Genomic DNA, 25,407 nt, shown 5'->3' with positions numbered 1-25,407 from the left:
CACAACTTAGCAACTAAACAACAACCTAATCTATAGCAAATGCCTTATTCTACATCTATTCTAAACTAGACCGAGAAAAACTGATTAAGACACTAGCTTTCTTCCTCTTTATCTCTTCTTTGGACTTTTTAACTCTTCAATAAGCAAAGGTCAAGAAAGAAAACAGGAAACTAATCAAGGTGACTATGGGCTAGAAACTGAGAAAAGTTTGTTAGGGGGAAAGTTTGAAAATACAGCTTTAAAAGCACAAACTGGCAAATTAAGGAATATTCCTAAAACTGGAACTCGTTTAAATTAGGTGACTTTTAAGTATGGATAGATCACAAGGCTTATTAGTCCCTGGCTCTCGATGCCATTCCCGCTATTACTGTCTTCATTTCTCTCTCTCTATCACAAGATACTTTTGAAAAGTATATCTCTGACAGCCTATTTAAAATTAGCATCAAGCTACTCTATCATTATTTTAAACTCAATATTAAAGGAAAAATATATGCCTCTTCTCTACCACTCAGGTACCCTTTCAGAGTTTTCTCAAAGATACCATAATCAAACCCAGTTACTTCTTCCATGGGACCTCCCTGGTGGTCTAGAGGCTAAGATTCCATGGTTCCAATGTAGGGGGCCTGGGTTTGATCCCTGGTCAGGGAACTAGGTCCCACATGCTGCAACTAAGAGTTCTCATGCCACAGCTAAAAGATCCTGCCTGCTGCAACTACAGATCCCATATGCTGCAACAAAGACGGAAGATCCTACGTGATGCAACTAAGACCTGGAGCAGCTAAATAAATAAATAAATAAATATTTTGAAAAATTTACTTCTAACCCTCATATTCAAATAAATTACTAAATCCCATTAACATTTTATCTGAAGGAGCTTAATTGTCACGTAAAGCACTTAGCACAGTACTCGGCAGGTAGTAAAAGCTTGATAATTGATGGCTATAATTGACAAGCACACACAGAGTAAGAGCCCTCAAACAGTTTGGTTTGTGCAACCTACAATTACCACTCACCTCAGCTTCTTGATGCTGAGAGGTGGATTGTAGATAGTGCCACAAGCAGTTTGCTGGTCCTCAGAGGTCTTCATATCTAGATCCTCTTCCTGCAACAGTCTCTCAGGATCAGAAGGGAGATCCTTCAAGGATATTATTTCATGAAAAGGAGTGGATGCAAAATGAGCTGCTCTAGCGAAGTCACAAGTGTCTTCTGGGTTAGGACAAATAGTTACATTCCTGAAACCTGTGATAATAGCATCCTCACTCAAGGGCTCAATTCCTGTAAATTCATCCTGAAATAAAAACCACATAAAATTTAGCTGAAACATTTCAATGAGCATATGAATGGCCTATCTTTTTTACTGAAAGAGACATTAGATAAGTGATTTTTAACACAGAATCTCTAGAGAAAGACAATTTTTAAAAGTACATTTTTACATCTGAGGAAAAAGGTTCTGTATTATGAAAACAGCAAACTATATTTCATCGAAAATACACTGTGAAGATTCTCCACACAAAGGAAAAATACTGGACAATGTTTTCTCCTCAATCAATTTCACCTAGGAACCAAAGAACCAATACCATTTTTCTTCTGGCTTTGGCCTAGAATACATTCTGGTAATCGACTATTCTCCTAGCTTTTAGGTCTTATTCTATGACAAATAATTAAATATTTTATTTTATTTCTTAAAGGTAACTCATGATCATGGGCTTCCCTGGTGGCTCAATGGTAAGGAATCTGCCTGCCAATGCAGGAAACATTGGTTCAATCCCTGGGCCAGAAAGATCCCCTGGAAAAAGAAATGGCAATCCACTCCAGTATTCTTGCCAGGAAAAGCTCATGGACAGAGGCGCCTGGTGGGCTACAGTCCATGGAGTCACAAACAGTCAGACATGAATTAGCGACTAAACAACAATTCATGATGATAGAAAATATGGGGAAAAAAGTATAAAATAATGGAAAACACTTAAAATATGCCTTTGTTTTAAAAAGTAATACAAGTGTATAGTTTTAAAAAGTCAACTAGTTTAAAAGAATCTGTAGTAAAAAAGTCTCCCTCCCACACTTGATCCTCCCACTTCTCCACTACAGTTACTACTGGTGTGTGCGTGCTAAGCCACTTCAGCTGTGTTGACTCTTTGCGACCCTATGAACTGTAGCCCACCAGGCTTCTCTGTCCCTGGGATTTACCAGGCAAGAATACTGGAGTGGGTTGCCATGCCCTCCTCCAGGGGGGTCTGGACCCAGGGGTCAAACCTGCGTCTCATATCTCCTGAACTGGCAGACAGGTTCTTTACCGCTCGCGCCACCTGGGAAGTCCCGTTATCACTATCCAAAGACAACTGCTATGACCACATACGTCTGGTAGGATACATGCACAAGCATATTTTATGCATTTTAAAAAGAGGTTTTAAAACAAGTGAAATTACAGCATATATGCTAGTCCATATTATTCGTTATTATATTTTTTAGTTTATTTTCTGTGCTATTAAAAATTCTTTAAAAACATGTTGGTAACACTGTGGGTCTATCAGAAGTTGACCAACTGTTTTAGGCTATTCCCTGTATTTTACTATCATGGAACTATTTTAAATATTCTTATAGATTTTAAATCTTTAGGAATATGTTAGTTTTCTCAGGAATAGTTCATAAAAATAGAGCTATCAGGTCAAAAAGGTAATGGACATTAAGGGTATTTATTCATACTGCCCAACTTCCCTCAGAAATATTGTACCACTTTATACATTTACCTGAATACACAAAAGTGCCTATTTCATTTAACCCTCTTTGATACTAGATATTAACTTTCTAGATCATTACCAATATGACATATACTCTGAATTTCTGGCTCAACATAATTAAGTAGAGGTGAGAGATACATCTAGAAGAAAGAATAGATGAAACTGAAGAATCGTAAGATTGGAGTAAAATAGATGTCTGTAGTCTATGGATATATTTATGCAAATACTATTTATGGCCCTGTTAGTTTAGACACTTTAAATATGATTTTCTTTTTTAGGGAAAAAAATGCTGGTAGGTACCTATTAACAAAATTCAAGTAAAAGGTTTAAGACAAAAAAACCTAAGATATCCTCTTAATAATTTGGTCCATCCTTGAACATCTGAACCTAGAACCACTACCTCCAAATCCAGCCTTATTCTCTGGTGGTATTCTCCAGAATCCAGTATGTAAAAATTACTCTTCTACATCATCATCTCTATTACCTACATTAGAATTACCTGGGCAAGTATTTAAAACAGACAAAAATACATGCTTGGATTTTATCTCCGGGAATTCCAACTGGAATTGCAATTGAAATTCCAGTTGGAATGGGGCCTCAGCACCTTCAGTCATACATGGCTCCCAAGGTTCTTCTGGGTTGCTACAAATTTTCTGTATCTTGATATATGTGAAGGCTGCATGGATATTCACATATTTAAAATTTTACCTAGCTGTACAATTAATATTTGTGCAATGTATCTATATAAGAGCTCTCTCTCTTTAGCTGCTAAGTCGTGTCCAACTCTTGTGACTCCATGGACTGTAGCCTGCCAGGCTCCTCTGTCCATGGGATTCTCAGGCAAGCATACTGGAGTGAGTTGCCATTTCCTTCTCCAGGGGATCTTCCCAACCTAGGGATCAAACCTGGGTCTCCTGCATTGCAGGCTGATTCTTTATACCAGCTGAGCTACTGAGGGAGGTCCATGGATATAAGATATACCTCAATAAATAAGTAAAAAAGAAAAACATGTTTGATTCATTGGAATACACTGATTTAACACTGTTTTAAATCACTATAGATACTGATCATGTCTCCCCTTATAAGCTTTAGATTAAACATACTCAGTTCTCTTTAAATATTAAGACAAATTTCCAGATGCTGGTTTAAAACTTCAATAAAATGTCATTGATAAAGTTTATTTACTTTGACTTGAATGTGTGCAGGGTCACTAGTCCACAGTGGTTAAAACAGAACATTACTACAAAAAAAAAGGTTGGTTCACATAACTTTCATTGCTACAAAATTTTTTTTATAAGGAAAAAAGATCCTGGGCTTTGAAGACAGTGATTTTTCCCTACTTAAAAAAAAATTGAGATATAATTAATATACCAAAAAATACACTCTTATAATGTGCATTTCAGTGGTTTTTAGTATCACACATTCATAAGGCTTTGCAATCATCACCACTATCTAACTTCAGAACATTTTCATCACCTTAAAAAGACACACTATATCAATTTGTGGTCACTTTCCAACCCACTCTATCCCTAATCCCACAGAAATCCTAATCTATTTTCTGCCTTTATGAGAAGACTTCTGTTTATTTCACATGAAAGGAATAATACAATTTGTGTTCTTTTAGGTGTGCTTTCATTTTAGGCAAGTGTTTTAAAGAGTCACCCATGTTGTAGGGTATGTCAATATTCCATTCCTTCTTATGGCTGAACACTATTCCACTTTACAGATACACATGTTGTTTATCCAAGCATCAGGTGATGAATGTTTGGTTGTTTCCTGTTATTGGCTCTTACGAACAATGCTGCTATGAACATTTATGTAGTTTTTGTGTAATGATAAGTTTTAAATTCTTTTGGTTATCCTTCAATTGAAAATAAATTAACTAAAAAATTCTTTTGGATATATTTACCTAGGAGGGAACTGCTGGATCATATGGTAACCCTATTGTCAACATTTTGAGGAATTGCCAGATTGTTTTCCAAACAGGTTGTACCACTGTACATCCTCATCAGTAACGTATGAGGGTTCTAGTTACTTCACAACCTCACCAACAGCTGTTATTTTGTCTCTTTGATTATAGCCATCCAAGTGGATGTGTATAGTATTTCACCATGATTTTGATTTCCATTCTCTGATAATAGTGTTGAGCATCTTTTCATGTGCTTATTTCAAGCCAATGATTTTCACTTTAAACTTCCATGAGAAATGAATGAAACTATACACTAGCCCATTTATATAAACTTAGGGATACTGTTTCTTACACAAACATCTGGAGATACATCCTCATTTGAGGTGATGCTTTCTGAAGTTTTGAGAATTGCAAGAGGTCTTCGCTGGGCTAGAACCCGTGAGGGAGCTGCAGCAGGACTAGAAAAAGACATATCCCACTTAGCAATTCTTCTTTTAACACAGATAACAGTAACCTCCTATTTCACCCTTATTTATAATAATAGAAAACTTTTCATTGTTGGAACAAAACAAATTAAAAAAACCCTCAAACCTGACAGGCTTTTTTTCTGAAAGAAGAGATTCATCAAAAATGGAGAAAGGTACACTGGAACCTATAGAAAGAGAGACTAAATTTACACTCTTTTTAGAGTAAATGCCCTACTCTTCGACAGTTAGGTCAATTAACATTTTTGCTGTTTGAAAGCAGAAAAACAGTTTTATCTTTTATAATAAATAATTTCCAAACTACAAAAGTAAAGATCATTTAATAAAAGTGATCTAAACATGGATGATCTTGTTTCATCTTTATTCCCCATCACTACTCCCCAAATCTAACCCAACTCTGAATTATTTTTGAAGCAAATACAAAACACCATATCATCGCATATGTAAATATTTCAGTACACATTTCTTAGAGATAGCATCTTTTTAAAAAGCATAATCTCAAAACATGATCATATCTACAGAATTAACCATTTCTGAATTCACACATCCAGTCAGAAGTATCACATTTTACCAAAACTTTTTAGAAAGTTTGAATTAGGAATGTAAAGTAGATTCAAACACTGTGACCAGTTGAAATTGCCTCTTAAATTGCTTTTATTTTATAGGGTTTTTGTTTTTACTATTAATTTTTTGTTTTAGAAACTGGGTTGTTTACCCCATAATGCTGGATTTTTGGCCAATTATATTCTTGCTTCAAATGTTCTTCTATGCCTTACATTTCCTATACACTGATGGTTAGACTTAAAGGTTTAATCAGATTCTACTGAATTTTTTAAACTACTAGGTGGATATTCATGTTTCTACCACTTTTAACACGTTTCCAAAAAGACCAAATTTGAATATAAAATAGCTTTAATTTTAAGTTTTTTCCCCTCTCTTTCCATCAAAAAACCACTTTCCAGTCTTGGCTCCTGGGTGCTACTGCTATGTTTAGCTAGAGTGCACTAACTAAAGCGAAATATTATTTTATAGTTAGTATAAATTTAAATTACATTTAAAATGAAATACTTTTAAGAAATGAGTTATTTTACAAAAATATTCTTTCAAATGTCTATCCTATCTTGAATCATATGCTAATAAATTGAATTCCATGACTCAAAGATTATAAACCTGAGTTCCCCTCTTTGCTTTCTTTCACCTCCTTTTACTACAATCAATAAAATTATTTATACTTGTTACATAATGCATTTGTTATCAGTAAGGTCTTCATGAGATTGTCAAATACAACTTACTTTTAGAATGAGGTTGTTCTTGCCAAACGTTTTCTGCAAGTGATGTTTCCCTGTGAAGAAACTTGTTTTTAAATATGTGGCTTACTACCCATGGAACAAATTATTTAATTCTCAGAAGTCCAAGAGGCTTTTTAAAAAATTAAATATAATCTTCATTCTAAGATAAAGAAAATATTCTAATACCATTAAACCAAATTCTTTAAGATAGAACCTTCAATCATTAGAATTGTTACAGAAATATATTTGATAGCAGACATCAAGTTACATTAACAATATAAGCAGATTACAAAATGATAAACCTTCATTTTTATAAACAAATCCAAAACAACACATAAAGAAGAAATAAAGCAATGTTAATGCTAGTCATCTTTTGGTGGTAGAAATGAGTGGTTTTATCACTTAAAAAATTATTTGGTTGTTATAAGAAATACGTTATCTTTTTTAAATGGAAAAAAGCCAGTACCTAGACCTCCCTCATTAGCATCAAAGCTGACGTTATGATAAAGACTTGCAAAAATCATGTCTCAATACTATAAACGTTAAGGAAACTTCAAGTCTAGAGAGTCCTCCTTCCTATAAGCATCATTCCTTCCACCAATGTGGTCCTACCTGGCATAAGAGTTTACCGGGCAAACAAAATTGGACAGAGCCATTCCTGTTATTTCCTGAGACTCTGAAGCAATTCGCAGTTCAGCTGTCTCCTTTGTAGAGATCTTCTCTTCTTGCTATTTGCATTCAACAAACAAAATTAGTATGCCCCTTTTATCTAGAAAATGCTACCTATTTTCAAGTTTTAGTGCCAAAATTAGCTTTACTATATATATTACACTTTCCCAAGATATTTACTAACCATATAGAATGTCTGTCCCACAGAAGTTCTCAAATTTATGTTCCCAGTATAAACTGATACTGCTGTACTTAACTAAGTAGTGGCAAGCAAATACACACTAAATTTCTTTAGCTAATCTCATTTTAATGGAACATGACTAGAATAAAAAACTAAAGTCAGAAGTAACAGAATAGTGATTTAGAGTATAACTAAGACGTCAATAAATTGTATCACTTATATGCCACAAATTCCATTTAAAGTCACCTGTTAAAATTACTTTTCTGCTCAACTTTGCTTATACTAGTAGCTAAGAAACTACCAAAAACAGAGTGGGCACTGGCAGGACTTTTACCTTCTACATTTTCATACTGTTTAAATTTGTTTCAATAAGCATTAGTTGTTATGCACTGAAAAGAGAAAATGACCTGCTCATTTGATCTTTCTTGCTGAGTAGTTTGGATTTCTTTTAGCTTCTTCTCCATCTCTTCAATCTGTTTCTGCATTTCTGCTCTCTTCTCTGCACTGGTCAGCAGCTCAGCTAGAAATAGTAAAGTTGGCTGAGGCATTACTCCTCATAGCAATTTATCCTGTCAAAGCTTGTCTTTGGGACAGTCAATATTACAGATAAGAATGACACAGATGGAGCAAAGCCCTCAACTTGAGGTCTCGGTCTCTATTATTTACTTAGTAAAAAACAGAAGTCTATTATGTGCCAAGCACAACAAGGTATTTAGGTTTTAGTGGCACATAATACAAAGTCCTTGGTCATGTGATGCTAATGTTCAATTTGGCAAAAACAAACACACAGAAATTAACAAGATAATCAGTGTTAAAACTAAAAATTAGGTGATGTGGAAATGTGTTACTGGGTAGGGGAATGGAGGTCAGGAGCTACTAAACCAGTGATCAGGGGAGATCATCTAAGGCAGTTACATTATAAAGCTGTAACCTGGATAACAAGAGGCCAGTCATATAAAGATCTGAGGAAAGGGACTAGATGGCATAAAGGCCCTAACGGAGGAACAGATCATTGGTACAAGGACTCAAAAGAAGGCCAACGTGGTTGTAGCATAGAAATAGGGAGCAAAGTAAAAGATGAGATTGGAAAGGTAGGCGAGGGCCGAATCATGTAGGGTTTGTAAGAATTTGTACTGCATTCTAAGACAATGAAAAAACCCGGGAGAATTTTAAATAAAGGAGGGACATGACCTGACTTTCTAAAAATGATAATGTGCTGTGAACACAGTGAATTTTGGGAAGGCCAGAAAGAGGGCAGAAAGTCTAACTGCAGTAGTCCAGCTAAAAGACTGTGCTTTGGACTGAGGCAATAATGGGACTGGCGATAAATGAAAGATGTATGAAAGTTTTTGGTGGCAAGGTTGGTTTATTCATTAGATGTGGGGGAATGGTAAGGAAAGAGGGATAAAATATACCTTTCAGAGTTTTTTGTGGGGAGCAGAATATATTAAGAAGAGGTGGCAAGAATACACAGAAGAACTGTACAAAAAAGATCTTCACGACCCGGATAATCATGATGGTGTTATCAACTCACCTAGAGCCAGACATCCTGGAATGTGAAGTCAAGTGGGCCTTAGAAAGCATCACTACGAACAAAGCTAGTGGAGGTGATGGAATTCCAGTAGAGCTATTTCAAATCCTGAAAGATGATGCTGTGAAAGTGCTGCACTCAATATGCCAGCAAATTTGGAAAACTCAGCAGTGGCCACAGGACTGGAAAAGATCAGTTTTCATTGCAATCCCAAAGAAAGGCAATGCCAAAGAATGCTTAAACAACTGCACAATTGCACTCATCTCACATGCTAGTAAAGTAATGCTCAAAATTCTCCAAGCCAGGCTTCAGCAATACGTGAACCGTGAACTTCCTGATGTTCAAGCTGGTTTTAGAAAAGGCAGAGGAACCAGAGATCAAATTGCTAACATCTGCTGGATCATGGAAAAAGCAAGAGAGTTCCAGAAAAACATCTATTTCTGCTTTATTGACTATGCCAAAGCCTTTGACTGTGTGGATCACAATAAACTGTGGAAAATTCTGAAAGAGATGGGAATACCAGACCACCTGACCTGCCTCTTGAGAAATCTGTATGCAGGTCAGGAAGCAATAGTTAAAGAACTGGACATGGAACAACAGACTGGTTCCAAATAGGAAAAGGAGTACGTCAAGGCTGTATATTGTCACCCTGCTTATTTAACTTCTATGCAGAGTACATCATGAGAAACGCTGGGCTGGAGGAAGCACAAGCTGGAATCAAGACTGCCAGGAGAAATATCAATAACCTCAGATATGCAGATGACACCACCCTTATGGCAGAAAGTGAAGAAGAACTAAAGAGGCTCTTGATGAAAGGGAAAGAGGAGAGTGAAAAAGTTGGCTTAAAGCTCAACATTCAGAAAACGAAGATCATGGCATCCAGTCTCATCACTTCATGGCAAATAGATGGGGAAACAGTGGAAGACTTTATTTTTCTGGGCTCCGTAATCACTGCAGATAGTGATTGTAGCCATGAAATTAAAAGATGCTTACTCCTTGGAAGGAAAGTTATGACCAACCTAGATAGCATATTCAAAAGCAGAGACATTACTTTGTCCCCAAAGGTCTGTCTAGTCAAGGCTATGGTTTTTTCAGTGGTCATGTATGGATGTGAGAGTTGAACTATAAAGAAAGCTGAGCACCAAAGAATTGATGCTTTTGAACTGTGGTGTTGGAGAAGACTCTTGAGAGTCCCTTGGACTGTAAGGAGATCCAACCAGTCCATCCTAAAGGAGATCAGTCCTGGGTGTTCATTGTAAAGACTGATGTTGAGGATCAAACTCCAATACTTTGGCCACCTGATGCGAAGAGCTAATTCATTGGAAAAGACCCCGATGCTGGGAAAGACTGAGGGCAGGAGGAGAAGGGGACGACAGAGGATGAGATGGTTGGATGGCATCACCGACTCAATGGGCATGGGTTTAGGTGGACTCTGTGAGTTGGTGATGGACAGGTAGGCCTGGCGTGCTGTAGTTCATGGGGTCGCAGAGTCGGACACGACTGAACGACTGAACTGAACTGAACCAACTTGGTGCACGGTGATGCCTTTTGTTGAAATAGGGAAGCCTGTGGTACATTTGTATATTGGGGTGTGGTTTGTGACATAAATCCGTAACTGTTTTTGGTTATGTAGAGCTTAAAATGTCTATTGGAGAGATTTCTCTGGTGGTCCAGTGGCTAAGACTCTGAGCTCCCAATGCAGGGGGCCTGAGTTCAATCCCTGGTCAGGGAACTAGATTCCACATACCTCAACTAAAGACCCCCATAATGCTCAATGAAGACTGAAGATGCTGTGCACTGCAACTAAGACCCAGCACAGCCAAATAAATACATATAAATTTTAAAAGATGCCTATTAGGACAGCCAATAAATTCAGGCAACTAAATATCAGTCTGGGGATCAGGTGAAATGTCAGGGATGGGGATATGAATTTGAGAGTCAATAGCTTGTAAACAGTATTTAATCCATTACTTAAAGATGGCTGTTGAAAGAAGATATAATTGGGATATTTCAGAACTCTCCTGGGCCTCACGAAGAGGCCCTGGATGGGAAGAACAGTAAAGGAAATGGGGCAAGAATACACCATCAAGGAAGAAGCCAAAGAGAAGCATTTCATAAAGCATTTCATCAACTGTACTCAATGAAGCCAAGAGGTCAATAAAGATCAAGACTCAGAAACAGCCATTGGATTCGGCAAAAAGGAAGTTTCTGGTTACTGTGATCATTGGAATAGAAAAGATGCTTGAGGAAATGTTCAGTCGGTAAGTCATGTCTGACTCCTGGCGACCTCATGGGTTGCAGCATGCCAGGCTTCCCTGTCCTTCTCTATCTTCCAAAGTTTGCTCAAACTCATGTCCACCGAGTTGATGATGTTATCCAACCATTTCATCCTCCTTTGCCCCATTCTCCTCCTGCCCTCAACCTTTACAAGCATTGGGGTCTTTCCAATGAGTTGACTCCTTGCATCAGGTGGCCAAAGTATTGGAGCTTCAGTATCAGTCCTTCCAATGAATATTCAGAGTTGATTTCCTTTAGGATGGACTGGTTTGATCTTCTTGCTGTCCAAGGGACTTTCAAGAGTCTTCTCCAATACCACAATTTGAAAGGATCAATTCTTCGGTACTCAGGTTTCTGTATGGTTCAATTCACTTCTGTAGATGACTACTCTTTTTCAGTTGAGGAAATAGTAGGCAGCAAAAGATTACAATTCCCCCCAAATCTTGCTGTGAAAGGGAGTATAAAAATGGGGTTGTAGTTGGAGATGAATAAGGGTAATGAAGATTTTCTTTCTTTTTAAAAAGATGGAGACATTATATTTGCCTAAATTAGTAAGAATGGTTTAGTAGAAAGGGAAAACGCTAGAGGGGGAAGAAATAAGGACCATTCCTTTGATAGGAACAGAGAAATGCTAATTTTAACAAAAAGAATGAGTGTACAGATAGCAGAGATGGCAGATTTGGTGGAAGAAAATAGAGTTACCATTACATTCCTTCTATTTTCTCAATGAGGTTACAAAGGAGATTCTAGGTCAGGAGGGACAGGGATATATATTTGAAAGTCAAACAAAATTAAATTAGTTGTTTAGCAGAAAGAAGAAATTCACCTATCAGGTAACTAGTAAGACTGTTAGGCACTGGTAAATGTTGTGGTCAAGAATTTAAAATGAGGACTTCCTATGTGGTCCAGTGGTTAAGAATCCGCCTGCCAATGCAGGAGACACAAGTTTGATCCCTGGTCCAGGAAAGCTCATGTGCCCTAGAGCCCACGCTCTGCAGCAAGAGAAGCCAGCATAATGAGAAGCTGGTGCAACACAATTAGAGAAAGCCCATGCACAGCAATGAAGATCCAGCATAGCTAAAATAAACAATAAAAAGTATTTAAAATGAGACCAATTCACAGCTGCATTTTTTTCCAGCTACATTAAACTATTATACTTGGATGCAGGTACAGAGTGTGAGGAGATAGCTGGATTTAACTAGGGCTGAGGTTTTGCCAGGTGAATACAATAGAGTGGATGGTGTAAGGGTAGAAATAAGAAATGAGCCAGGTATGTAGAATACTAAGGAGGTTCAATGGGTAGGAAAAAAACTGAATTGGAAAGAAACTTTTTGAAGGAGAAGGGGGAAAATGCTTTAGAAGTAGTAACGGGAAGAAAAGATAACAGCCTTGTCTTTAGACCCAGCCTGTGGCTTCCTCATTTCTCATGTCCCTACCTGAGAGTTGAATGTCAGCAACAATCTTTGAAGCCAGTTTTGAATATAACAAGAAACCACTTTCTTATAGGCATGAGGATTTTAAGAGTACAAACTAGAATCAGAGACAAGATTAGGAAAAGAGTATTACAATATCCTCAGAGGTCAATACTTCTTTCAGTACTCAAATCCCAACTAACCCTAGCTCAGGTTCTTCTTTAGCTAGTTGAGAATAAAATGTACTATTTTACTTTTATATACTTGGTGTAGCTAGAGCCTTCCCTTTAGGAAGCGGTAGTTTCAACCTAAGTGCCTTGCTCCTTTCCCAGCTCATATTTGGCTATTCTGCTAGCCTACTTCTTTGTTGTGGTGGTTTCCACTTTTAAAAAGCTTCACACAACTAGTTCCTTATCTTTTACGCATTCCCTCTCTCCTACCTAGACACACAGATTCCATTTTTCCATATATTATTTGAGACCAAAGCACTTCTGTCAATTTTGGAAGGCCCTAGTTCATGCAACAAGGCAATTCCAAACTTACTAACAGGCTGCTTTACAGACCTTTGCTTCTAACTTGTCACCTGAAACTCTGAAATGATTTTTTTTCTCAAACAAATTATAAGTGACGGTTAAGTTTCCCAGCTAGCCCTATGAATGTCACATCTCTTTAGGTGAGCTAAACTGCAGGTTACTCTGGATGATTGCGTTAAAAAAAAAAAATTATTTCTTCATTCTTGGTATATCCTAGGCAAAATGCCTAAATGAATAAAATTTATTTTTGGATTCCCCCCACCCCCCATAACCTACTTTTCTATACTCTCACTCATCTTCTAATGCCTTAAATTCCAAATGCTAAACTGCTAAACTTCCCTACTTTCAGCCTGTTTGGGGCACATTTTGCCCCCAAGCACTTCTAAGCTTCAGAATCAGAACCACTTCCTACTTTTCCCAAATTTCCAGTTTTTCAATGTATAAGCCTCCCTTAACTCAGAAAGAATTCTTTAATAATCAGGACATACAACTATCATCTAAATGACAGAGTCCATTAATCTAAATTAGCCCTGGGAGAAATTTCAGGCACAGTATCAAAAGTAAAGTGAAATATTTAGGAAATATTAGGAAAAGCACTTTTCTGTCTGCCTATTGTGGAGAAATATGAACTGGTCATGCAGTTTCTTTACTTTTGAACACAAACTTAGTTGTTTAAAATTTTCCCTCATGGGTTACATAGAAAGCAGCAATGGAAGTTCAGCTTATATAGAGAAATACAGAAACCACAGAAGCATCACACAAAGGTACACACAACAGCAGTAACTTTCCTCAGGCTTAAAATAGCAACTCAGTCTTCCTACAACTAAGTTATTTTTACAAACTTGAGCTAGATAAATACACATACCTTCTCTTCGCTCTTTTAATTTCTTCCGGAAAACCTCAGCCCGGATCTCTTCAAAGGAGAACTCCCCCACTCCTGCATAAATCTTCTCCTTACAATACATCATCTTCTCCTTCCTCTCAGACTCTTGCTGAAGACTTTGAACTCTCTGCAGGAGATCTCCTTCTTCCTTTCCAGGCTTTCTTGTGCTTAGAATGTGGTTTATACTGGGTTCAATTTTACATGGTGTCCTAAAAGAAACAAGATAATTATTATTTATCATATAGATCAAATGAGCTGTTTCTTATGTTTTGACAAAACACAGGGATGATGTCAGTTGTAAGGCTATATATGATGGATTCCAAAAAACAAAAATGATTAAGAGGCTAAAAATAATTTACATAGTCCATCAACAATTATGTTCTAAGTACTACTATGATGAGGAAGGAATTAGCTATAAGTTGAGTCATCAAATAGCTTATATTACTTATAGGTAAAAATAAATCTGAATAACATATCTTTTTTTCAAAGCAGGTAATATTTTTATTGAAGTATAGTTGATTTATAATGTGTTAGTTTCACATGTACAGCAGTGATTCAGTTATATATTATATATATGTATATATTCCTTTTCAGATTTTTTCCCTTATAGGTTATTACAAAATACTGAGTATTGTTCTCTGTGCTATACAGTAGGTCCTTGTTGGTTATCTATTTTATATATAGTTATGTGTATATGTTAATCCCAATCCCCTAACTTATCCCATACCTTTCCCCTTTGGTGGGTTTCCCTGGTGGCTCAAACGGTAAAGAATCCACCTGCAATGAGGGAGACCTGGGTTCTATCTCGGAGTCGGGAAGATCCCCTGGAGAAGGGAAAGGCTACCCACTCCAGTATTCTTGCCTGGAGAATTCCATGGACAGAGGAGCCTGGTGGGTTATAGTCCATGGGTCGCAAAGCGTTGGACATGACTGAGTGACTAACACTAACATTTTGGCCTTTGGTAACCATAAGTTTGTTTTCTATGGCTGTGGTGAATAACCAAATCTAAATAGAGCCCAGTGTACAAAATGAAGCTAACTTATGCCCATTTATCACTGTTCTGAACCCAGAAGAATTAGAAATACAGCATTTAGGGAACTGATGATGTAAAATTCAACATTATCAGCTGAAGGGGAAGAGTAGAGAGTGGTAATACAGGCGTAAAAATGGAGCATACCTCAACTAGGATCTGGACTATGGATCAGAATCACTTATATATTTTTTATTTTTTTGTGTATCTTTTTACAACTAAAGATATCTGGTCCTCACCTCAGATACACTGGATCAGAAATTTTAATGGTCCAAGCATCTACATGCTTAAAAGGCTTCCTCAATTTGCTCAACTGATAAAAAGACTATGAAAAAACCTACACAAACATCACACCTAGCATATAATGAGGGGTTACAAATTATATATGAAGAAACTCTTGCAATGGGACACAAAATATGACCTAATATTACCACTCCACAATGTTATATATTAGACTGAATCTTAGACTACCTGATTATTTAATCATTTATTATATTTCATAGAAATGCCAAGAAAAAGACATTCAGAAAGAAAAAGCAGGTTATGAGCAAAAACTGCCATAACTCCTCACTACTGTCAATAATAAAGGTAGAACATCTCCCTTAAATAACAGTGACTATCTTTGACTACACCAATTTAAATATAAACCTATTTTTATTCCTTAATAAGAAAACAAGTGGTCTTTTAGCCCTAAAACACTAAAAAAAAAAAAAGAAAGACATAAAGGAAATAAAACTTTTGTTTACTTTCATTTCCACAAAGAAGAAAATGCTTTAGGAGTTAGATAGATGCCCCTGTCCATCCTTAATAATTACCACCTAAAAATATCTGGAAATCAAACTCACATAACTGGCTGTTGTGCAGTCTCTTCCACATATGGAGTAAAACTTGGAAGCATAGAGGGTACAGCTGTCATAGACGCTGTATTGCCACGAGGCTGGCGATGAAGAAGAAAACTAAAATTACCATGGTTTTACATTCTGACACACCATATGCAGACCATGCCTAATTATTCAAGAGGAATTAAAAGAGATGCTAAAAATACTCCTCTGTTTGAACTCTGAAGCCTTTGTTATGTCAGCAAATAAACTGGATCTTAGAGTCCTTACCCTGTATTCCAAAGGCCTGCCTGCGTTCCAAGGGCCGGCTTGCAGCTCATTCTCTTTGCCCCTGGACACAGGAGGTGCTATCCATGGCTGGACTGTAGGTTTAGATGACTCTGCTCTAGAAGCCTCATCAGCATTTTCATCAAAAACAATAATTCTAGTATTACTTTGCATCTGTTGAGGAACTGGATTTTGGAGACCTCTGTTCTGGCTTGGAGCTAAGAGAAAAATATTAAACTTTCAAAATCTAAATTTAAAAATCTTTACCAATTTAGATGCCCAATAAGGTATACTTGAACCTTTCCCAAATCAAGATTACTTCTACTACCATAGAATCAGAGATTTTTTTAAATAAAAATTTTAAAAAACCTTAATGCATCAAATTATTAATTTTTAAGTCTATTCTGTATTTGTTACTTATACCCTCCCTTTTTTCCCTCACCTATAATCTTTTACATATAGATATCCAAAAAACAAATTCTGTATCTTCCTTCAGTCATCATTCTAACATTGTCTAATTTTATCAGGATTAACTGAAATCTTAATATTTATTTTTCAGGTAACATTTTTCTCTCAGCTGAAATGTATTGAATCTAAAAAAAAAAACAACCCAATGCAGCCCACTTATTATTGGTATTCTCTTTAGTGGGGCTGCTTATTAGAGTCAAGCTTCATCATGATCTGGATAAAATACTTTTTAGGACTATATTCTCTATACTCTAATTCTCAGATCTCCAAGGAACATTCTGAGTATTACAAAGTTGATATCAGGATAGGGATAAGAGATCTAAATATCTGGTCTTCGTGTCTAACTGCTATAAATGTGGTTAATAAAAGCTTACTGCTCTCTGTACCTTCTGCTCAATTTTGCTGGGAACCTAAAATTTACCTTAAAAAATAGTAGATTTAAAAAACAGCTATTGCTGATCATCTTTAAGTATACAGAGAGCCCAATTCCTGACCCTCCAAAACTGAAGACCAAATTAATACATTCTTTGTGAATTTGGTACACGTTAAGCTTTACTTTGATAATACTTGCTATATTACTGCATATCTGTCGACTAGTAACTGAAACTCAGAAACTCTAGTTGCTTATTACTCTAGATACATATTAGATTAAGTTTTTCTTTTTTCTTTTCCTTCCTTCTCTGTCTTTCCCTCTTTCTTTGCATTATAAGGGTCCCAGAATAGGTTTTTCTTAACTAAAGACACAAAATGCTGACATGTTTTCGTGTTACTGCACACTGATCTCAGCTTCTCCTTAGACTTCTTTTTTTGCTTCCTAGTAGTCAGAACAGCAGGACAATGTTCATATATATATTTATACATGATTTCCTTACATAATTTGCCTATCACCCGAAACTAAAAGCTTCCCATAATAACACCTAACAAACTTACCCTTGAGAGCACCCCCTACACGGCTGATTGGAGCTCTTGCTGTCTTTTTCCCTTTGCTTTTTAGTTCAGCCAGTGTGCTTCGTTGTGGTACAGAAGATCCCACAACTTCCTCCTCCTCTTCTTTCTCAAGTGCCAACAGAGTTTGCCGAGACACTCGAGCTTGGAATTGTCTAAAGTAAGAGAAGGGACAATTAACAGTTGGTGAGATGAACACTACTGTCCAGAGTCAATTTCCTAATTTGCTAAACAGGGAAAAAGAGTGGGATGTAAGGGAAGAAATATATAGAAATAGCCAAAAGAAAGTGTTTATTCTGTCAGAAACAAAGAAAGCCACCTTGAAATCAGAGAAGGTCCAAATTTATATATCCAAATTTGACCAATCAAAAATACTCTGAAGAGCACCAGCAGGTTGACCTCAGGATTAGATCAGTGTCTTAGATTAAGATTATAGAATATATTAAGATCAGAGTTTCCCATCAACTTTTTATTTTGACTTTTCAAACTCACAAAATAGTTGAAAGAGTGAGCACCCATATCTTCTTTACCTAGATTAACTAATTGTTAACATCTTGACACATCTATTTTATTGTCTCTCTTGCTACAAAGAATCCCCACCCAACTCCCTACCCCAACATTTTCCCTGAATCAGATGAATGAAGTTGCACTAAACATGACATTTTACTTTTTAGTAAAGCTGGTAGAAGTTTGAAGACTAAACTTCTGTGCTGTTGCCAAAGTTTTAAGTATTATCAAAAGGGTAAAGAAACTAAATAAACTGCAAATGCTGGCCAAGATGGAATAAGCTCATATTAGTCTCTTTCTCACTGATTAGAATTAAAAACTCTAAAAAAAAAAAAAACTTAAAAAAAAAGAATTAAAAACTCCAGACAAAATACAAAAAAGCAGCTGAGGTCTCTAAAAAGTAAACAAAAGCAAGTGGACTGTGGAGAGGAGTCAAAGAAACAACCCACTCAAGGCTGTTTCCTGTTTTTTTTCCCCTTCTCTTTTCCATTTGGTTTTGAATTGTTACATTAGCAGTGCAGGAAGCTAAAACTCCTAAAGAAACCTCATCTTTTTGTCCAGAGGAAAGGAAAAAGCGGACTGTGAGGGGCAATGAGTATGGGAGAAATATTGGGAGGGGATGAGCTGAAGAAGAGAATCTCCTGATTCTGTACATGAATTGGCACAAGCCCTGGACCACCCTTGAGCTATGCATACACAAAGCAGACCCAAAACAGCACAGAAAAGGCTTTAAGAACTGAACTATAATATAAACCACTGTCCAAGCCCTAGACTAACCCTGGAGCAACAGACAAATGGGATAGACCTAAAGGTCTCTGAAAATTGAACTGACATTAGAACCACTACTCACATAAGTTGAAAAAGAAATTATATCTGAAGGCTGGTTACCTAATTAGACAAAAACATCAACATTAACTAACAGGACCTAGAGTCTAATAATACCAGTATAAATGTCTAGTATATAATCCAAAATCACCTGACATATAAAAAACCAGGAAAATGTGACCATTCTCAAAGGAAAAACAGAAATACAAACATCAAATGACAGCTTCCCTGGTGGCTCAGACAGTAAAGAATCTGCCTGCAATGTGGGAGAACTGGGTTTGATTCCTGGGTTGGGAAGATCCCCTGGAGGCAGGCATAAAAACCCAGCCCAGTATTCTTGCCTGGAGAACCCCCAAGGACAGAGGAGTCTGGAGGGCTACAGTCTGTCAGGTCGCAAAGAGCTGGACACAACTGAGGGACTAAGCACATTACAGCACAGTGACCAAAAATACAAATATGGAAATCACAGCACAACCACGATTGGTACTCATGTAGAAATTTTATATGTGGTTCAAAGAATAATAGAAAAAAATCACAATATTGTAAAGCAATCATCCTCCAATTAAAATTAACTAATTAATAAGAAATTAATAAAAACATCAAATGACCCGGGTGTTGAGTTTTCAGATTTTAAAGCAGCTAACACAATGATGCTCCATAATATAAAATGAGTGGAAAGATAGAAATTCTCAACTGACACACAGAAACTATGAAAAAGAATCAAATGGAAATTTTAGAAATTTAGAAAAACACAATATCTGAAATAAACAATTTACTGGATATATTCATTATCAGAATGGAGAAAGCTGAAAAAAGAGTAAATGAACCTGAAGACAAATCAATAAAAATTGCTCACCTTAAAGAACAGAAAGAATAGTTAAAATTTTGTTTTAAATGAACAAAGCTTCATGGACCTGTGGGACAGTATCAGAGAGTCTAATATATGTGGAACTGAAGTCCCAGAAGAAAAGGTACAGAAAAGCATTTTAAAAATAATGGCTGAAAACTTTTCAAATTTTGTGAAAGGCACGTCTTTACAAATTCAAAAAGCCCAGTAAACCCCAAATGGATTAAATATAAAGGCAATCATACCTAGATACATCATTATCAAATTGCTAAAAAGCAATGTTAAAGAAAAAAAACACTTAGCCAGAGAAAATAAACTCATTACAAAAAGGAGGATGAACCATTCAAATGCCTGTAGATGCCCCATTAGATATCAGTGAGTTTAGGAGACAGAAACATGCTAAATGAATGGTTGGACCAGAATTCTACATCCAGTGAAAATATCCTTCAGAAACAAAGATGGATAAAGACACTCTCAGGGGCTTCCCCAGGGGTCCAGTTGTTAAAATTCCACACTTCCAAAACAGGAGGCATGGGTTTGATCCCTGGTTAGGAAATCAAGATTCTGCATGCAGTGAGGCTGGTGGGGTGGGGGCGGGGGGACATTCTCAGATGAAGAAAAACTAAGAGAATTTATTGGAAAAGATTCACTCTAAGTGAATGGCTAGAAAAAACCTCTTGTCTGACAGGAAATATCAGAGGAAAACTTGGAACTTCAGGAACAAGGAGAACAAAAATGCTAATATAACAGACTATTTTTCTCCTAAGTTCTTTAAAATACATATGGCTTTTGAAAGCAAAAATTATAACATTGTCTGATGGGATTTTCAATGTATGTAAATGTAATACTTAACACCAGTATATCAAGAAAGTCGGGAAAATATAGAACCTATATGGTTATAAAGGTTCTATGCCTTCTATTATTTTACTTGAAGTGGTAAAATATTAACTCTAAGTAGATTGTGAAAGGTTAGGTATATGTATTATATACCCTAGAGAAACCACTAAAAAAATAACAAACAAAAAGTCAATAAAATAAATTAAAGTGAAATACTAAAAAAAAAAGAAAAAACAAACCAACAATCCAAAAGAAGACAGGAAAGGGGCAACAAAGGAACAAAAGACACAGAAACTGAAAACAAATACTAAAATAACATATCTAAATCCCACAGAGTTGGTAATTCCATCAAAATGTTCTAAGTAAACCACATAAAAAATATTGTGACAGTTGAGAAAAACACAACATCCAACTCTTTGCTGTGTATAAGAACCACTTTTAATAAAAAGACACTGTCAGGTTAAAAGAGAAAAGAGAAACCTGATTTAAAAATGGAGAGAAGACCTTAACAGACTTTTTCCAAAGAGGAAAGGCAGAGAGCTAAAAGGCACATGAAAAGATGTTTGACATTAATAATCTTCAGGGAAATGCAAGTCAAAACCACAATAAGGTATTACCTCACACCTGTCAGAATGACAATTATCAGAAAGAACACATCACAAATCACAAATGTTATCGAGGATGTGGAGAAAAGAGAATCCTTGTACTGTGTTAGTGGGAATGTAAATTGCTGCAGCCAGTGTGGACAAGATCATAGAGGTTTCTCAAAAAACTAAAAATAGAACTATCATATGACCCAGCAATTCCATTCCTGGGTATATATCTGAAAAAAACAAAAACACTAATATGAAAAGATACATGCACCCCAGTGTTCAGAGCAGCATTATTTACAACTGCCAAGATATGGAAGCAACCTAAGTGTCACCAACAAATGAATGGAAAAACAAGATGTGGTATAAATATATAGTAGAATAATATTCAGTCATAAAAAAGAATGAAATTTTGCCATTTGGAACAACATGGATGGACTTGGAGGGGATTATGTTAAGTGAAATAAGTCAGACAAAGAGACAAATACTGCATAATATTACTTAAATGTGGAATCTAAGAAATATAACAAACTAGTGAATAAACAAAAAAGAAACTTACAGATATAGAGAACAAACTAGTGGTTACTAGTGGGGAGAGGCAAAATAGGGGTAGGGGATAGGAAGGTACAAACTATTAGGTATAAACTAAGCTACGAGGACATATTGTACAACACAGGGAATATAGTTGATATTTTATAGTAACTATAGATGGAGTGTGTACGCTCAGTAAGTCACTTACTAAGTAAGTCACTTCAGTCGTGCCCAACTCTGTGACCCTATGGACTGTGACCAGCCAGGCTCCTCTGCCAATTGGATTCTCCAGGCAAGAATACTTTGGTGGTTGCCATGCAGGATCTTCCTGATCTAGGGATCAAATCCACATTTCTTATGCCTACTGCAATGGCAGGTGGGTTCTTTACCACTAGCACCACCCGGAGTATAACCTTTAAACATTGTGGATTACTACATTGTGTACCTTTAACTTCTACAGCACTGTACAATCAACTACCCTTCAATAAAAAGAAACCCCTTTGTTAATAAAAGGAAATCCACACAAAATCCTGTAATATGAATGTTTGTAGCAGCATTATTTCATAATTGCCAAAAATTGAAAACAACCTAATGCCCAATAACTGATGAATGGATAAATCATGCACTATATCTATAGAATGACATATTAGTCAGCAATAAAAATGAAATACTGATATATGCCACAACTACGTTCATCTATAATGAACCTTGAAAACATGCTAAGTGAAAGAAGCCAGTCACAAAAGACCACATAATGTAGGATTCCATTTATGTGCAATGTCCAGAATAGGGAAATCCAGAGAGAGAAGATTAATGGTTGCCTGGAACTGGATTGAGAGGGAATGGAGAGTCACTGCTAATCAGTTCAGTTCAGTTGCTCAGTTGTATCTGACTCTTTGGAACCCCATGGACTGTACCAGGCCAGGCTTCCCTGTCCATCACCAACTCCGGAAGCATGCTCAAACTCATGTCCATCAAGTCGGTGATGCCATCCAACCATTTCATCTGCTGTCATCCCCTTCACCTGCCTTCAATCTTTCCTAGCATCAGGTCTTTTCCAACGAATCATTTCTTTGTATCAGGTGGCCCGAGTATTGGAACTTCAGTATCAGTTTTTCCAATTAATATTCAGGACTGGTCTCCTTTAGGATTGACTGGTTTGATCTCTTTGCAGTCCAAGGGACTTTCAAGAGTCTTCTCCAACACCACAGTTCAAGAGCATCAGTTCTTCAGTCCTCAGCTTTCTTTATAGTCCAACTCTCACATCCATACATGACTACTAGAAAAACCATAGCTTTGACTATATGGATCTTTGTTGGCAAAGTAATGTCTCTGCTTTTTAATATACTGTCTAGGTTGGTCATAGCTTTTCTTTGGAGCAAGTGTCTTTTAATTTCATGGCTGCAGTCACCATCTGCAGTGATTCTGGAGCCCAAGAAAATAAAGTCTGTCACTGTTTCCATGGTTTCCTCATCTATTTGCCATGAAGTGATGGGACTGGGTGCCACGATCTTAGTTTTCTGACTGTTGAGTTTTAAGCCAGCTTTTTCACTCTCCTCTTTCACTTTCATCAAGAGCCTCTTTAGTTCTTCTTCACTTTCTGCCATGAGGGTGGTGTCATCTGCATATTTGAGGTTACTGCTATTTCTCCTGGCAATCTTGATTCCAGCCTGTGCTTCATCCAGCCTGACATTTCACATGATGTACTCTGCATATAAGTTAAATAAGCAGCGTGACAATATACAGCCTTGACATACTCCTTTCCCAATTTGGAACCAGTCTGTTGTTCCATGTCTGGTTCTAACTGTTGCTTTTTGACCTGCATTCAGATTTCTCAGGAGGCAGGTAAGGTGATCTGGTATTCCCATCTCTTTCAGAATTTTCCAGTTTGTTGTGATCCAGAGTCAAAAGGCTTTAGCACAATGAAGCATAAGTAGATGTTTTTCTGGAATTCTCTTGCTTTTTCTATGATCCAACAGATGTTGGCAATTTGATCTCTGGTTCCTCTGCTTTTCTAAATCCAGCTTGAACATCTGGAAGTTCTCAGTTCACATACTGTTGAAGCCTAGCTTGGAGAAATTTGAGTATTACTTTGTTAGCATGTGAGATGAGTGCAATTGTGTGATAGTTTGAACATTCTTTGGGATTGCCTTTCTTTGGGATTGGAATGAAAACTGACCTTTTCCAGTTCTGTGGAATAATAACAAGTATGGAATTCATTTTGTGGTGTTAAAAATGTTTAAAATTAGATTGTGGATATGGTTGCATACCTTTAAAACTGTTGGGAAAAAAAGTAAAGAAAGGAAAAGATGTACCATGAAAACTAAAGAAAGCTGGACTGGCTATATTAATATCAGATCAAGCTGACGTCAGAAAAAGTATGATCAGGGATAAAGATGAACATTATATAATGATAAAGGGATCAATTCTAAATGTGTATATACTTAATAGAACTTCAAAATATATGTAGCAAGGCTGATAGGAGCTCAAAGAAGGAAGAGATAAATTCACAATAAAAGAGGGAATACCCTGGTGGTCCAGTGGTTAGGACTCTGAACTCTTATTTCCGAAGGCCCAGGTTCAGTTCTTGGAAGGGGAACAAAGATCCCACAAGCTGTGTGGCAAAAAAAATGAAAAAGAAAATCCCACAAAAAGACCACAATAAAAGAGACTTCAAGATTCCTCTCTCAGTAACTGACAGAATAAGTAAACAGAAAGTCAGCAAGGATACAGAAGACCAGAACTGACTACCAATCTACTTGACCTAAAAGTGACATTTATAAAACATTTTATTCCAAAACAGCAGAAAACACATTTTTCAGGTGTACACAAAACATTCACATATTCTGGGCCATAAAATGAACTTTAATAAATTAGAAAGACTTGAAACCATACAAATTATGTTCTCTAACCATAATGGAATTAAACTAGAAATCAGTAGCAGGGAGATACCTGAAAAATCTGCAAACACTTCCTAATAATACACTTCTATATACCCCACGGATCAAAAGGAAGACATAAGGAAAATTAGAAAATATTTTGAACTGAATGAAAATGAAAATATAGTATTATTATCAAAATCTGTGGGATACAGCTAAAGCAGTGCTTAGACAGAAATCTTTTATATTAGGAAAAAAAGCTCTAGAAAACAGTGCTCTAAGTGTCACCTTAAATTAGAAAAGGAGCAAGTTAAACCCAAAGTAAGCACAAAGAAGGAAATAATAAAGAGCAGAAATTAATAAAATTAGGAGCAGAGTATCAATTAAGATTTAAAAATCAATGGAAGCAAAAGTTGATTTCCTAAAAAGATCAATAGAATTTGATAAACTAGAGGACCAAATATCAGGATTATCAATATGAAAAAACAAAGAAGGAAGGTCACTACCTAACCTATGGACATTAAAAAGATAATAAAGGAATACTATGAACAACTCTATGCCTATTAACTCATCACTTAGATGAAGTGGACCAAGTCCTTGAAAGATAAAAACTACCAAAGCCTATTCAAAGAAATAAAAGATCTAAATAAATGGAGAAATACATCTTCTTCATGCATAATACTAATCAAAATCCTAGAAAGCTGATTCTAGAATTTATACAGAACGTCAAATGAACTAGAAGAGTTAAAAAGAACAATTAACTGATTTCCAGACTTACTATAACTCTTCAGCAATCTAGATAAGGGTAATATATACCAGTGATAGACATTAAGATCAAAAGAGAAAACAGAGCAACAGAAATAAACCTACACAAATATGATCACCTGATTTTTGACAAAAATGCAAAGGTACTTCAATGGAGAAAATCTTTTCA

The 25,407-nt window shown here is 36.4% G+C and overlaps 1 protein-coding gene across 1 annotated transcript in view; it reads right to left on the bottom strand.

Annotated features, from left to right (window-relative positions):
- BUB1B (BUB1 mitotic checkpoint serine/threonine kinase B) overlaps positions 1 to 25,407 on the bottom strand; it is a 50,588-nt gene that overhangs the window by 11,447 nt on the left and 13,734 nt on the right. Inside the window, exons 6-15 of the mRNA XM_069596029.1 lie at positions 17,443 to 17,612; positions 16,048 to 16,262; positions 15,784 to 15,875; positions 13,890 to 14,116; positions 7,679 to 7,791; positions 7,034 to 7,149; positions 6,425 to 6,474; positions 5,239 to 5,299; positions 5,000 to 5,105; positions 1,014 to 1,288 (exon numbers count right to left, since the gene is read on the bottom strand). Coding sequence (XP_069452130.1) covers positions 1,014 to 1,288; positions 5,000 to 5,105; positions 5,239 to 5,299; positions 6,425 to 6,474; positions 7,034 to 7,149; positions 7,679 to 7,791; positions 13,890 to 14,116; positions 15,784 to 15,875; positions 16,048 to 16,262; positions 17,443 to 17,612 — 1,425 coding nt within the window. The remainder of the gene's footprint in view (positions 1 to 1,013; positions 1,289 to 4,999; positions 5,106 to 5,238; positions 5,300 to 6,424; positions 6,475 to 7,033; positions 7,150 to 7,678; positions 7,792 to 13,889; positions 14,117 to 15,783; positions 15,876 to 16,047; positions 16,263 to 17,442; positions 17,613 to 25,407) is intronic.

This window comes from Ovis canadensis, chromosome 7 (genome assembly GCF_042477335.2).
Source record: "Ovis canadensis isolate MfBH-ARS-UI-01 breed Bighorn chromosome 7, ARS-UI_OviCan_v2, whole genome shotgun sequence".
NCBI lineage: Eukaryota > Metazoa > Chordata > Mammalia > Artiodactyla > Bovidae > Ovis > Ovis canadensis.
The sequence above is the reverse complement of the archived record's forward strand: the minus strand, read 5'-3'. Positions and strand labels throughout refer to the sequence as shown.